This window comes from Furipterus horrens, unplaced genomic scaffold (assembly GCF_987537825.1).
Source record: "Furipterus horrens unplaced genomic scaffold, mFurHor1.1.pri manual_scaffold_3, whole genome shotgun sequence".
Classification (NCBI taxonomy): Eukaryota; Metazoa; Chordata; class Mammalia; order Chiroptera; family Furipteridae; genus Furipterus; species Furipterus horrens.
The window spans coordinates 16,916,349-16,930,274 of NW_028327173.1; the positions used below are offsets into that span (position 1 = coordinate 16,916,349).

General features: G+C 46.9%; 1 protein-coding gene across 2 annotated transcripts in view; it reads left to right on the top strand.

The window, feature by feature from the left end:
• The window catches only part of ARID1A (AT-rich interaction domain 1A), a 66,911-nt gene extending 54,436 nt beyond the window's left edge, over nt 1–12,475 (top strand). The window contains exons 11-20 of one of the 2 annotated variants that reach the window (XM_090268862.1): nt 510–719; nt 3,068–3,275; nt 4,396–4,528; nt 4,702–4,877; nt 5,248–5,398; nt 5,480–5,614; nt 5,698–5,794; nt 6,259–7,150; nt 7,514–7,644; nt 9,401–12,475. In XM_090268862.1, the coding sequence (XP_090124988.1) occupies nt 510–719; nt 3,068–3,275; nt 4,396–4,528; nt 4,702–4,877; nt 5,248–5,398; nt 5,480–5,614; nt 5,698–5,794; nt 6,259–7,150; nt 7,514–7,644; nt 9,401–11,128 (3,861 nt within the window). In that variant the 3' untranslated portion in view covers nt 11,129–12,475. The remainder of the gene's footprint in view (nt 1–509; nt 720–3,067; nt 3,276–4,395; nt 4,529–4,701; nt 4,878–5,247; nt 5,399–5,479; nt 5,615–5,697; nt 5,795–6,258; nt 7,151–7,513; nt 7,645–9,400) is intronic. The other variant, XM_090268863.1, reaches the window with a different exon arrangement.
• Nucleotides 12,476–13,926: the final 1,451 nt, after the last annotated feature.

A 13,926-nucleotide genomic window follows, 5' to 3' on the forward strand; every position in this document is an offset into this window, starting at 1 on the left:
GGCAACCAACTGATGTAACTCCTACACATCGATGTTTCTTTCCCTCTCTTTCTCCCTTCCTTCCCCTCTCTCTAAAAAATAATAATAATATGGGGTGGGGGGGGGGGAGTGTGTCCAGGCTCCTGGGTAAGTAGCTTGGAAGTGGTAGTGACATTGATGTCAGGTGGACAAGGATTTGACACTCAACCCTGCTACTTGAAAGCTGTGAGATCTTGGGCATGGCTTCCTTGTGCCTGCTTCTTTATCTTTTAAGAAGAGGATAATTTATAACGCTTAATATGTAAATGCATCCAGCACAGCACACAGTGTGTAATATATAGTATTTTTCTTCCTTTACAGGAAGATCTAGCTCCCTTTTGGCCTTTCAACCGTATGAAGGCAGGGCAGGTGTTAGTAACCACCCCAGAAGAAGAAGCTTTATTACTGCCCTAATTAAGGAACCTTTAAGACTCTTAGTGTAGGCTTTGACTCTTAACTGGTTCCTGAGAATTTTGACCTGCTCCTTCCAGAAATCCAGTTCTTCTACTACAACCAATGAGAAGATCACCAAGTTATATGAGCTGGGTGGTGAGCCTGAGAGGAAGATGTGGGTGGACCGTTACCTGGCCTTCACTGAGGAGAAGGCCATGGGCATGACAAACCTGCCTGCTGTGGGTAGGAAACCTCTGGACCTCTATCGCCTCTATGTGTCTGTGAAGGAGATTGGTGGATTGACTCAGGTGAGTACCTGGCACTTGGCTTCCCCTGTGGTTTCAACAAGCCTCAGGGTACTCAGTGGCTTCACCTGGCATCATGTATCCCACAGGGATGTTACCCTCTTCTGCTCTGAGTCACGTACTGATGGGCCTGAGAGCACAGACTTCAGAGGGCTGAGATTTCCCTGGCTAGGATGAAATATTAGCATTATGTTTACCATAGGTCTAGGGTCCCACTGGATTGCAAAGATTTTGAAAAAGTCTTAGGCATTCTGATTTCCATGGGAGGCAGCCTGGCTTGGTAAGGGCAAGATTTGGAGAAATAGCTTGGTTTTGACTCCTGTCTTAGACGCTTATTATATGACCTTAATAAAGGTTTATAACCGCTCTTGAGCCCTAATATTTCTTATTTGTAAAGTAGGGATAGTGAACCTTGCAAGACTTTCTAAGGCTAGAAATAATAAAGCTTTCAGCAAGATTTCTACCACAAAAATCGGTCTGCAGGATGGTATATAGGGTCAGCCAGAGTAGATGATGACCCATTCCAGGAAACTTCCCAATAAAGATGGGATTTCAGGAGCTATTTAATAGAAATTGTTTATGAAGGGAGAAGTAGGTGGGAAATTGTGTTTAGTTACTTTTAATGGGAGACCGAGGTGAATGAATTCACCTCTGCTACAAGCCTCTGAACTGAACGCCACCCTGAACCTCTGCCCTGATACCTTACGGCTTTGCTTTACACTTAGCCCAGGAGGCAAACAGGTCAGGCAACCAGGACAAGACACACTGTGGCTTGCAAACTTTCCTTCCATGTGTGTTCTGTAGTCATCCGACCGGGAGCTTGCTGTTGGTTCTTGAGTTTGCGGCTGAGCTCAGGGAGGCGTGGCTGGGAGGGATGTATTCCAAACCATTTAAATCAGAAGAGGAAAACAGCTGTCACCAGCAGAAAAGAAAGTGATTGGAATGAAGCCAGCCAACAGTCAGTTATGAATTCCTTCTCCCTTCAGGCTTTATTTCCCTCCCCCACAAAGGAAAACAAAACAAAACAAGACACGTGCGCACTGCCACATAAGTGGCGTGGGAAGCAAAGCCACAGAGGCTCCTGAGGTGACCCTGGATTTATTCCTGCCATTCTCCCTGGTACTAGTTCTCATATACAGGCCTCTCCTGCTTGTAGAGAAAGGGAGCATACTTTTAATTGAGTGGGCCTCTGAACTTAAGATGAGGTACAGGATGGAATCTCAAAGCCTGGGTTTGAGTTTGCAAAAGGATGCCAACCTTTTAGATGCTATGATAGAATTGAACTTTAAAGACAGTTCAGAGGAACAAGATTGCTGTTATAAGTTAGTTTTGGAGGACTCCAGGAAGGCAAAAAGATGAGTTGACTGGCACAGATGACCTGGAAATGGGAAAGAGTCTAGAATGTACCCTACCAACATCATCTCCAGCCTTCAAGACTCAGCTCAGATGTTACCTGCTCTAGGAAGTTTCCTGGTCACCTTTCCTTCGTTTAGTTTGTTCTTTTCTTTGCTTCCTTATCACTCTTCTCTCTGGTATCATTGGTACCAGATCAACAGGTATCACAACATACTGAATTTCCTTTGTGTATTGGGACTGGAAAGCCAGTGTTCCCAGCCCTTGAGATCTCAATAGGCTTACCACATGGTGGGCGAATAAGCGTAAGAATACATAAAGGAGGAGAGGAGCCTGACCAGAGCAGAAAGAGTAACCCTAGGGATCAAGAATCCTGTGATCTGAGGCTGGGAAAAGGAGGCAAGAGTGCAGGCTGGCTTCTGGGAAGATACAAAAGAAGTCACAGGGCCTGGAGCATCTGGACAGTCAGGACAGTGGTGAGGGAAGGGGGCTTGTAGTTAGATGTTACTGAGCTATAGGGGAGTAATGGCATGAGAATGTCAGATTTGTAGGGAGCCCCACACTGGGAAAAAATCAGATGTGAAAACCCCCAGCTTGACAAAGCAAGTCATGCAGGGTAGTTGTTGATACTACCACACGTCTCTATTTTATAAAATGTTAATTTTTATTGGTGCATTTAAAATAGGATTTGGATCTGATGGTGATTTGCACATTATTATGTATGTGTAAATATGTAAAGACCATACCTTCTTCATCCTGTTCTCCCTAACAGTGAGTGATATGAGATTTGCCCTAATAGTTTTCTGGGGATAGAGCCTGCCAACGGTAGAGGAAAGCCAGCCACAAATTTAATGTTTATTGTGGACTGTCCACCAAGCAGGGTTAACTTTTATGCTTAACTGAAAATTGTGATTCCGCAAGAGGTGGGTACCTGAAGCCTGATGGGGTTTGGGACTTGTGGGCAAGATGTACCCCAACTTTTCTGGTTGGTTGTGCAGGTCAACAAGAACAAAAAATGGCGGGAACTTGCGACCAACCTCAATGTCGGCACTTCAAGCAGTGCTGCCAGCTCCTTGAAAAAGCAGTATATCCAGTGTCTTTATGCCTTTGAGTGCAAGATTGAACGGGGAGAAGACCCTCCCCCAGACATCTTTGCAGCTGCTGATTCCAAGAAGTCCCAGCCCAAAATCCAGCCTCCTTCTCCAGGTAAGGATTGGGTGAGCCCTACCAAGGCTCACCCTTCAAGAGTAGTATTCAAGGGTCCAGGCTCCTTGTTCACTGGTGCCTGCCACCAGGGTTGCACGCTCTTCCCTATCACAGAGCATAGCAGGTTGGCAGACTAAAGAGCAGGCAGTGGCAGCTACCTTCAGAAGTAGTCTGCAGCAGCCCTTAAGTTTTAATTTTCATTGTGCACCTGGGATCTTGCCAAGTGTTTGTAAACTAGTGAGTGGGAGAGATATCAGAGGAGTGGGGAAGCCTGATAAACAGCAGTGAGGCAAGACCATCTGAGACCTTTGGCCCACTGGTGTTAGCGCCTTAGAATGCAACTTAAACTAGAGCCCTGAATCCGCCAGAGAGCTGAGATGGTAATGGGAAGGAGGTAGTAGGGAAGGGATATGAATGGGACTCTGGCGGGAGTGTCTCTGCCCACCCTCTTTTCTGAAAAGAGGCTGGTGCCTGGACAAGCAGGAGGAGGCCAGGACTCCTAGAAGGTTGGTGTAAACACATGTGCTCTGCTGTTGACCTCCAGGGGTATAATGAATACCTGAGGTGACTCATCAGCTGGGGAGGCCCAAGAAGTGGGATATCTGCTTCTGGGAATGGTAACTAATGGAAACATTAATTATGATTATTCTGTGCTCATCAGCTTAGAGGAACATTTGAACCTGAGTAGCGGCAGAGCTAGATGTTTGAGAATAGGAACTCCGGTTCCTAATGTACACTGCTGATTTGGGGCCTTTCTACCCATGATTCCAGGGACTTGGAATGGGAGCTTGTGCACCAGCATTACATGGTTAGCAGGGTCTTCAGGGGGGAAGTAAAGTAGTCAGGGAATCTGGCGGAGACTCGAGGAATCAACAGCATGGTGAGGGCATCGCTCTACCACTCCTATTCTCCGAATGTGAAACAGCAAGGACCATGATCGAGCCCTCAAATTCCCTTTTTTATGACCTGGCCTTGAGGTTCCCTGGGGAGAAGGTGGTTTAGGCTCTAAAGAACCCTAGCTTTATTTAGCCTTACAACAGTCTTACTAGAAGAGATCCCAGGGCATGTGTCTCTGTGAGAGTTAAACACTTCTCTGCTCACCCTTCATCTCTGTTCACAGCTGGATCAGGGTCTATGCAGGGGCCACAGACACCTCAGTCAACCAGCAGTTCCATGGCAGAAGGGGGAGACTTGAAGCCACCAACTCCAGCATCCACACCACACAGTCAGATCCCCCCCTTGCCAGGCATGAGGTAAGGCCACAAGCAGGGGCAGGTGGTTTAGGGAACCTGGGCAGAAGTGTGAGAGCTCCTATGCAGCCTGGTGTGGTCCCTGCTCTGGCTGCACAGCCAGTGACTCCCATATGTCCTGTGTTATCAGAGGAATTGCTTTATTTGGTATTTAATTGACTTTCCTTGCTCTGGAGCAGGAGCAATTCAGTCGGGATCCAGGATGCTTTTCCTGATGGAAGTGACCCCACATTCCAGAAACGGAATTCCATGACTCCAAACCCTGGGTACCAGCCCAGTATGAATACCTCTGACATGATGGGGCGCATGTCCTACGAGCCAAATAAGGATCCTTATGGCAGCATGAGGAAAGGTGACCGACCAATTTGCTATTGGCCTTATACCCTTGAGGACAGAACCAGGGAAGTGGGTTGATAGCTTGAGAGTGATTCAGGGCTCTTGTCAAGCCATCTTCTAATATGGGCATTTCCAAACCTAACCGCCCTTCTTCATCCCTGCCTTCTTTCTTGTCTTCCTCTTCCTGGTCTCACCTTATCACCCCTTAACAAGTACATGTCCTTGTTGATTGGGGCCTCTTTAGATCTCTGTTTTAAACCTATCAGGAAGACAAAAGGAACAAACCAGAGCTCTGAAGAGGGCATGGGTCTTTGAGGCAATCAAGGGGTAGATTGCTAGGCTTGCTAATCTAGTAGTTTGCTCACTGCCTGCCTTTCTACACTCAGCTCCGGGGAGTGATCCCTTCATGTCCTCAGGGCAGGGCCCCAACGGCGGGATGGGGGACCCTTACAGCCGAGCTGCCGGCCCTGGGCTGGCAAATGTGGCAATGGGACCACGACAGCACTATCCTTATGGAGGTCCATATGACAGAGTGAGGTAAGCATGGCCTCCCCTCTCCTGCCTCACCCCGAACTCCACAGCTATAGTGGACTCATTAGCTTCTCCTATTTTGTTAAGGACGGAGCCTGGAATAGGACCCGAGGGAAACATGGGCACTGGGGCCCCACAGCCGAATCTCATGCCTTCCAACCCAGACTCGGGGATGTATTCTCCCAGCCGCTATCCCCCACAGCAGCAGCAGCAGCAGCAACGGTGAGTGAAGCCTGGTCTCGGTGCCACTGTGCCTCAGGCCTTGCCATTTCCCAACCTGATCCTCTTTTTCTCCCTCCTTGCAGACATGATTCCTATGGCAATCAGTTCTCCAATCAAGGCACCCCTTCCAGCAGCCCCTTCCCCAGCCAGCAGACCACAATGTATCAGCAGCAGCAGCAGGTGAGGAGGGTGTCAGGGTGGGTTGGCACACAGAGAGCTAGAAATCTAAAGTGGAAAGTCTAAGAACTTCACTTTAGGTATTCTGTGGTCTTCTCCCACCCAAATAGCCAGTTCTGCCTAAAGAGCCACGTCCTCAATCTTGGTTCTATTTGGAATCCAGTTTCTAGTTCTCCAAAAGAGCTAGAAACAGGGCTTTTATTTTGATTTTTGAACTTTTCTTTGTTCTTCTACTTAGAGTAAGGGAGAGCCAGAGGGGAATAGAGAATGATTCTTGCTTTCAGAGATAATTTTGAAAAATAATTTGTGAAGATTATTCCTTTGTTCTCTTAGAGTCTGTGTCTCTTCTAGAGGGGCAGAGGCAGAAGCAAGCCCAGTGAGTGTCTGGTGTCGCCATCTTGGCAGCTGTAGCTCTTGTGTCCCTGAGTGCCAAGTACTAACTTCCCCTCTGCTTATCCCTGTCTTAGAATTACAAGCGGCCAATGGATAGCACATACGGCCCTACTGCCAAGCGGCATGAAGGAGAGATGTACAGTGTGCCGTACAGCACAGGGCAGGGGCAGCCCCAGCAGCAGCAGTTGCCTCCAGCCCAGCCCCAGCCCACCAGCCAGCAGCAAGCTGCCCAGCCTTCCCCTCAGCAAGATGTGTACAACCAGTATGGCAACACGTATCCTGCCACTGCCGCTGCTGCTACTGAGCGCCGACCAGCAAGTGGTCCCCAGAACCAGTTTCCATTCCAGTTTGGCCGAGACCGTGTCTCAGCAGCCCCTGGCTCCAGTGCCCAGCAGAACATGCCACCACAAATGATGGGTGGCCCTATACAGGCATCAGCTGAGGTTGCTCAGCAAGGCACCATGTGGCAAGGGCGTAATGACATGACCTACAATTACGCCAACAGGCAGAGCACGGGCTCTGCCCCCCAAGGCCCAGCTTATCATGGTGTGAACCGAACAGATGAAATGCTGCATACAGATCAGAGGGCTAACCATGAAGGCTCATGGCCTTCCCATGGCACACGCCAGCCCCCATATGGTCCCTCTGCCCCCGTGCCCCCCATGACAAGGCCCCCTCCTTCCAACTACCAGCCCCCACCAAGCATGCAGAATCACATTCCTCAGGTATCCAGCCCTGCACCCCTGCCCCGGCCAATGGAGAACCGCACCTCTCCTAGCAAGTCTCCATTCCTGCACTCTGGGATGAAGATGCAAAAGGCAGGGCCCCCCGTACCTGCCTCGCACATAACACCTACCCCTGTGCAGCCCCCCATGATCCGACGGGACATTACCTTCCCACCTGGCTCTGTTGAAGCCACACAGCCTGTGTTGAAGCAGAGGAGGCGACTCACCATGAAAGACATTGGTAAGGAGACCTCCCTGATTGGCTTGTGTAATCTGCCCCTTTCCATCTTGTCCATTTTTCTCTCTCCATCCTGATATATTCTGCATGAGGTAAAATCTGGCCCAGTGGTGACTGAAAACAGAACCAAAGAAATTTGTATAAGGAAGAAATCAGCTGATTTCAGGCTTTTACTTTAAAGGAATTGCTACATAGTGATGTCCTAAGAGGGCCTAGAAGCCATATGGAGCAGATGTGTGTCATCTCCCAGAAAGGAACTGCCTCCATTTGTTATCTTTATAGTAGCCTGACTGATGGGCCAGCCCTAGGGACAACCTTCAGCCAACCTGGGTTTGGTGGGTGGATGAGATGGAGGTTTTGTTTCAGGAACTCCAGAGGCATGGCGAGTAATGATGTCCCTCAAGTCCGGGCTGCTGGCAGAGAGCACATGGGCATTAGACACCATTAACATCCTGTTGTATGATGACAACAGCATCATGACCTTCAACCTCAGTCAGGTCAGTACAGGTACCTGGAGAATATTGGACGGTTGGGAGGGCCTGGGATCTTCTTGGAGTTGATGATATTAAGTGACACAAGGAATTTAAGCAATCTCTAGCCAACATGGTCTCCTCTCTCCTGCTCCTTCTCTGCTGTCTTCCATGCTAGCACTTTGCACTGGCCATGGGCCCAAAATACTGAGAACAATAATAATTTGTGTAAGGTATCAGGATTGACCTCAAAGGGAATTTGAGAGAAACTCTTCATTATTGGGAAGAAATGCAGATTCTGTTGATGTCAGTGAGGACACCATGTTTTCTAGACTACCAAGAGGAAATGTGGTCTTCATCAGTGAGCAGAATAGTTTCTTGATTCCCTTTCTTATTTCATCCACTGTGAATAGAAGAGATCTTTGTTGATCCCATTTTCCTAAGGTGTAGAATGGGAAGTGCTTGGGGCAGGGGGTAGGGGATGTAGAAATTCTATAAGGTTCTTGCAGAGGTGATTCTCTAGACCCTATCTCCACAGGACACGCACCTTCAGTTTTCTCAGGAACTGGGAAGAGTTTCTGCTGCACCATCATACTCTTTCTTTTGATCATCCGTAGTGCCAACAACCAACCCATCTATCAAGGAGCTGACTAAGGAGGCATTGTTATTAATAGTTACCATTTGTTTTGTCCTCGCTTTGTGCCAGGCTCTTCATATTTTCTTTCATGTCCTACAACAACCTTCTAGGCAGATGTGGCCATAGGCTCAGAGTCTTTATCTTTGCCTAGGTTCACACAGCTGTTAACAGTCTTTCTGATTCTAAAACCTGACTTTATGTCTATTGTATAATATTGCCTCCCATGAGAAAGTAAACGAACAAATATTTATTGAGCAATTTCCATAGTCTAGGCATTTGATATATTCCATTTATACCTCAGAACAACCCTGTGAAGTTTAGGAATTTCTGGAAAGATGGAGAAACTATAGCTTAGGAAGTTAAATCGCACATCTAGTTCCTAGAAAAACCAGGATTTAAACTGAGATCTTTCTTTTTATAAAACCCTAATTTTTTCCATTCTGCTATACTGTTCCACCAGAAATTGATCTGATTGTAAATTAGTGTTTTCTTCTAGAGGTAAATGGCCTGTATAGGATCCAAGCTGGAATTTGGGTCTTCCTAGCACCAGCTTGGACCAGTGTTTGGCAAACCAAAGCCTCATCTCACTCATGTTGCATGATTTATGGAAGTCCAGCCTCCTAGAATGTTGGGGAGCTTGGAGAGAAGAGAGCGGATGAACATCTGTCCATACTGCATTCCCTCTCTCAGCTCTTGTTGTGAGGGGTCATCCTACCATGCCTAGCCTTGTGTTCCACTTGGCAGTGGGATATAGTGTTCTAAGAGGGACAATGACAGTGACCAATGGGTAGAAAACTGAACCTGGTAAAGGAAAGCAAAAATTGGTTGAGAGAGAGGAGGCTGAGAGATGGTAGCACTGGTAGTGAAGTGCAGAGCTGTTGGTCAGCATTTCCATCCTGGAGGGAGGCACACGTGAAGGTATGTTGGACAGAAGGAAGAACTTTGTGCATGTCACAGAAGAAATTAAAGGGACTCACTCTATAGAGAGTCTTTGGAAAGAAGCACCTCTGCCTTTGCCAGTGATACATATGTCTGACCTGGAAGGAAAGGGGGCAGATCAGATAGAAGACCTTTGGAGATCTCTCAAGACAAGGATTCTTATCTTAGCCCACTTTTCTCCCTTATTTCCTGTTCTTTTTCTTTTAGCTCCCAGGGTTGCTAGAGCTCCTTGTGGAATATTTCCGACGTTGCCTGATCGAGATCTTTGGCATTTTAAAGGAGTATGAGGTGGGTGACCCAGGGCAGAGAACACTACTGGACCCTGGGAGATTCAGCAAGGCATCTAGTCCAGCCCCTGTAGAGGGGGAGGATGAGGAAGACCTTCTAGGTCCTAAATTAGAGGAAGAAGAAGAGGAAGTAGTTGAAAATGATGAGGAGATGGCCTTTTCAGGCAAGGACAAGGCAGCCTCAGAGAATAGTGAGGAGAAACTTACTAGTAAGTTTGACAAGCTTCCAGTAAAGATCGTGCAGAAGAATGACCCATTTGTGGTGGACTGCTCAGATAAGCTTGGGCGTGTGCAGGAGTTTGACAGTGGCCTACTGCACTGGCGGATTGGTGGGGGGGACACCACTGAGCATATCCAGACACATTTTGAGAGCAAGACAGAGCTGCTGCCTACCCAGCCTCATATACCCTGCCTACCAGTCACCCGGAAACATGTCACAGTAGCAGAGGGTGCACAAGGGACAACAGAACAAGAGGGCCCCCCACCTGATGGCCCTCCAGAAAAACGGATCACAGCCACCATGGATGATATGTTGTCCACCCGGTCTAGCACATTGACCGAGGAGGGCGCTAAGAGTGCAGAGGCTACCAAGGAGAGCAGCAAGTTTCCATTCGGCATCAGCCCAGCACAGAGCCACCGGAACATCAAGATCCTAGAGGATGAACCTCACAGTAAAGATGAGACCCCACTGTGTACCCTTCTGGACTGGCAGGATTCCCTTGCCAAGCGCTGCGTCTGTGTCTCCAATACTATCCGAAGCCTGTCATTTGTGCCAGGTAACGACTTTGAGATGTCCAAACACCCAGGGCTGCTGCTAATCCTGGGCAAGCTGATCCTTCTACATCACAAGCATCCAGAACGGAAGCAGGCACCACTAACTTATGAGAAGGAGGAGGAACAGGACCAAGGGGTGAGCTGCAACAAAGTGGAGTGGTGGTGGGACTGCTTGGAGATGCTCCGGGAAAACACCTTGGTCACACTAGCCAACATCTCGGGGCAGTTGGACCTCTCCCCCTATCCCGAGAGCATTTGCCTGCCTGTCCTGGATGGACTCCTACACTGGGCAGTCTGCCCTTCAGCTGAAGCCCAGGACCCCTTCTCCACCTTGGGCCCCAATGCCGTCCTTTCCCCCCAGAGACTGGTCTTGGAAACCCTCAGCAAACTCAGCATCCAGGACAACAATGTGGACCTGATCCTTGCCACGCCCCCCTTCAGCCGCCTGGAGAAGTTGTATAGCACCATGGTGCGCTTCCTCAGTGACCGAAAGAACCCGGTATGCCGGGAGATGGCCGTGGTACTGCTGGCCAACCTGGCGCAGGGCGACAGCCTGGCAGCCCGTGCCATCGCAGTGCAGAAGGGCAGCATCGGCAACCTCCTGGGCTTCCTGGAGGACAGCCTTGCTGCCACACAGTTCCAACAGAGCCAGGCGAGCCTGCTCCACATGCAGAACCCGCCCTTTGAGCCAACTAGTGTGGACATGATGCGGCGGGCTGCCCGCGCGCTGCTGGCCCTGGCCAAGGTGGACGAAAACCACTCAGAGTTCACGCTGTATGAGTCACGGCTGTTGGACATCTCGGTATCACCATTGATGAACTCATTGGTTTCACAAGTCATTTGTGATGTACTGTTTTTGATTGGCCAGTCATGACAGCCGTGGGACACCTCCCTCCCTGTGTGTGTGTGCGTGTGTGGAGAACTTAGAAACTGACTGTTGCCCTTTATTTATGCAAAACCACCTCAGAATCCAGTTTACCCTGTGCTGTCCAGCTTCTCCCTTGGGAAAAAAAGTCTCTCCTATTTCTCTTTCCTCCCACCCCACCCCCACCTTTCTACCTTTCTGTTCCTTGTCCTCACCTAACTCCCCTCAGGACCCCACCCTATTTGAAAAGACAAAGCTCTGCCTACATAGAAGACTTTTTTATTTTAACCAAAGTTACTGTTGTTTACAGTGAGTTTGGGGAAAAAAATTAAATAAAAATGGCTTTCCCGGTCCTTGCATCAACGGGATGCCACATTTCATAACTGTTTTTAATGGTTAAAAAAAAAAAGAAAAAATACAAAAAAAAAGCCTCTGAAGGACAAAATAAGGTGACTGCTGAACTGTGTGTGGTTTATTGTTGTAACATTCACAATCTTGCAGGAGCCGAGAATTTCGCAGTTGTGGACAGACTGTTCACTGGAGAGGCCTGTGCAGTAGAGTGTAGACCCTTTCATGTACTGTACTGTACACCTGATACTGTAAACATACTGTAATAATAATGTCTCACGCGGAAACAAGAGAAAAAAAATGCTGGGTCAGCAGCAAGCTGTAGTTTTTAAAAATGTTTTTAGTTAAATGTTGAGGAGAAAAAAAAAAAAAGGCTTTTCCCCCAAAGTATCATGTGTGAACCTACAACACCCTGACCTCTTTCTCTCCTCCTTGATTGTATGAATAACCCTGAGATCACCTCTTAGAACTGGTTTTAACCTTTAGCTGCAGCCGCTGTGCTGCCACGTGTGTATATATATGACGTTGTACATTGCACATACCCTTGGGTCCCCACAGTTTGGTTCCCCCTCCCAGCTACCCCTTTATAGTATGACGAGTTAACAAGTTGGTGACCTGCACAAAGCGAGACAAAGCTATTTAATCTCTTGCCAGACATCATCCCTCTTGGCGCGATGCTGTACAGGTCTCTGTAAAAAGTCCTTGCTGTCTCAGCAGCCAATCAACTTATAGTTTATTTTTTTTCTGGGTTTTTGTTTTGTTTTGTTTTCTTTCTAATCGAGGTGTGAAGAAGTTCTAGGTTCAGTTGAAGTTCCTGATGAAGAAACACAATTGAGATTTTTTCAGTGATAAAATCTGCATATTTGTATTTCAAACAATGTAGCTAAAACTTGATGTAAATTCCTCCTTTTTTCCTTTTTTGGCTTAATGAATATCATTTATTCAGTATGAAATCTTTATACTATATGTTCAACGTGTTAAGAATAAATGTACATTAAATCTTGGTAAGACGTTTGTGAGGCTTTTTATTGTTTTCAAACTCTTTTAAGATCCTGACCTTTTGGGGGTATGATTCCTGTTCTTGCAACTCTTCCCTTGTATGCTATCTTTCCTAAAAAAAAATCCCTGTCATTTCTGCACCATATTCCACTTTACTTTCCATGGTGTAAGTTTAAATTTAGGAAATCTGAGCTCATTTCACCTGTACTGCAAGAGGAAATTCTAGGCATTAAAAGCATGAAATAAATGGGTTAAAGTTTAAATAGCCAAAGAGCCCCGGCTGGCGTGGCTCAGTGGATTGAGTGCTGGGACTGAGCGCTGGCTTGTGAACCAAAAGGTTGCCAGTTTGATTCCCAGTCAGGGCACATGCCTGGGTTGCAGGCCGGGTCCCCAGTTGGGGGCATGTGACCAATCGATGTTTCTCTCCCTCTCTTTCTCCCTCCTTTCTCCTATGAAAATTAATTTTAAAAAATATTTTTTAAAAAATGGCCAAAGAATTGATGATACTAGAGAATAGCTATTTTCAACCTTTTTTTTTATCACATGGCACACATAAACTAATACTAAAATTCTGTGCACCGCAAAAATATTTTTTGTTGATCTGACAAAAATAAGTATAATTTTAAAAAAGATTTTATTAAGAGATGGGAAAGGGAGGGAAGAAGAGATGGAGAGAAACATCAATGTGAGAGAACCATTGATCGGTTGCCTCTCACATGCTCCTCAACCTGGGACCAGCCTGTAACCCAGGTATGTGCCCTGACTGGGCATCAGACTGGTGACCCTTCACTTTGTGGGGAAACGCTCAATCAGCTGAGTCACACTGGTCAAGGCAAAAAATAGGTGTTAATTTTTATTAATTCATACCAGATGGCTATTTTGTTGGCTGATGTCCTTTTTTAATTTGACAATCTAAAGGAAAAAAGGTCAGTACCCTGACAAATCAGGTACTGAATGTTTTAAAAAGTTTTGTGGCACACTACTGAAAATCACTGCTCTAGAAAGAAACTTGGAAATAGTTGGCAAAGGGGATGATCTCTATTCTTAGAAATTATTAACAATAAGACAATCATTTATCTGGAAGCAGCCTCCAATTTAACCATTAATTTCTCCAGACTGGTGCTCTCCCGATTCCAGACGAGAGCACTGAGCTGCTTTCTTGACATCTCTGGAAGTTTAATTTGAACATGCCCAAACTAAAATGCCATCTTCCCCTAGAAACCTGCCACTCCCATAGTTTTCTCAGTAAATGGCAATTCCGTTGCTTAGCAAAAAAAAAAAAAAAACCCTTGACTACTTTAATTTACACATCCAGTCTGTTAGCACTCTTCAAAAAATAATCTTCAGTCCAGCCACTACCACTGTAGTTTGACATCATGTCTTTCTTGAATTCTTGAAATATCCTCCAAACTGGCCTCCCTGCTTTTGCTTGGCCTGGTTGAACCTATTCTCTACATAGC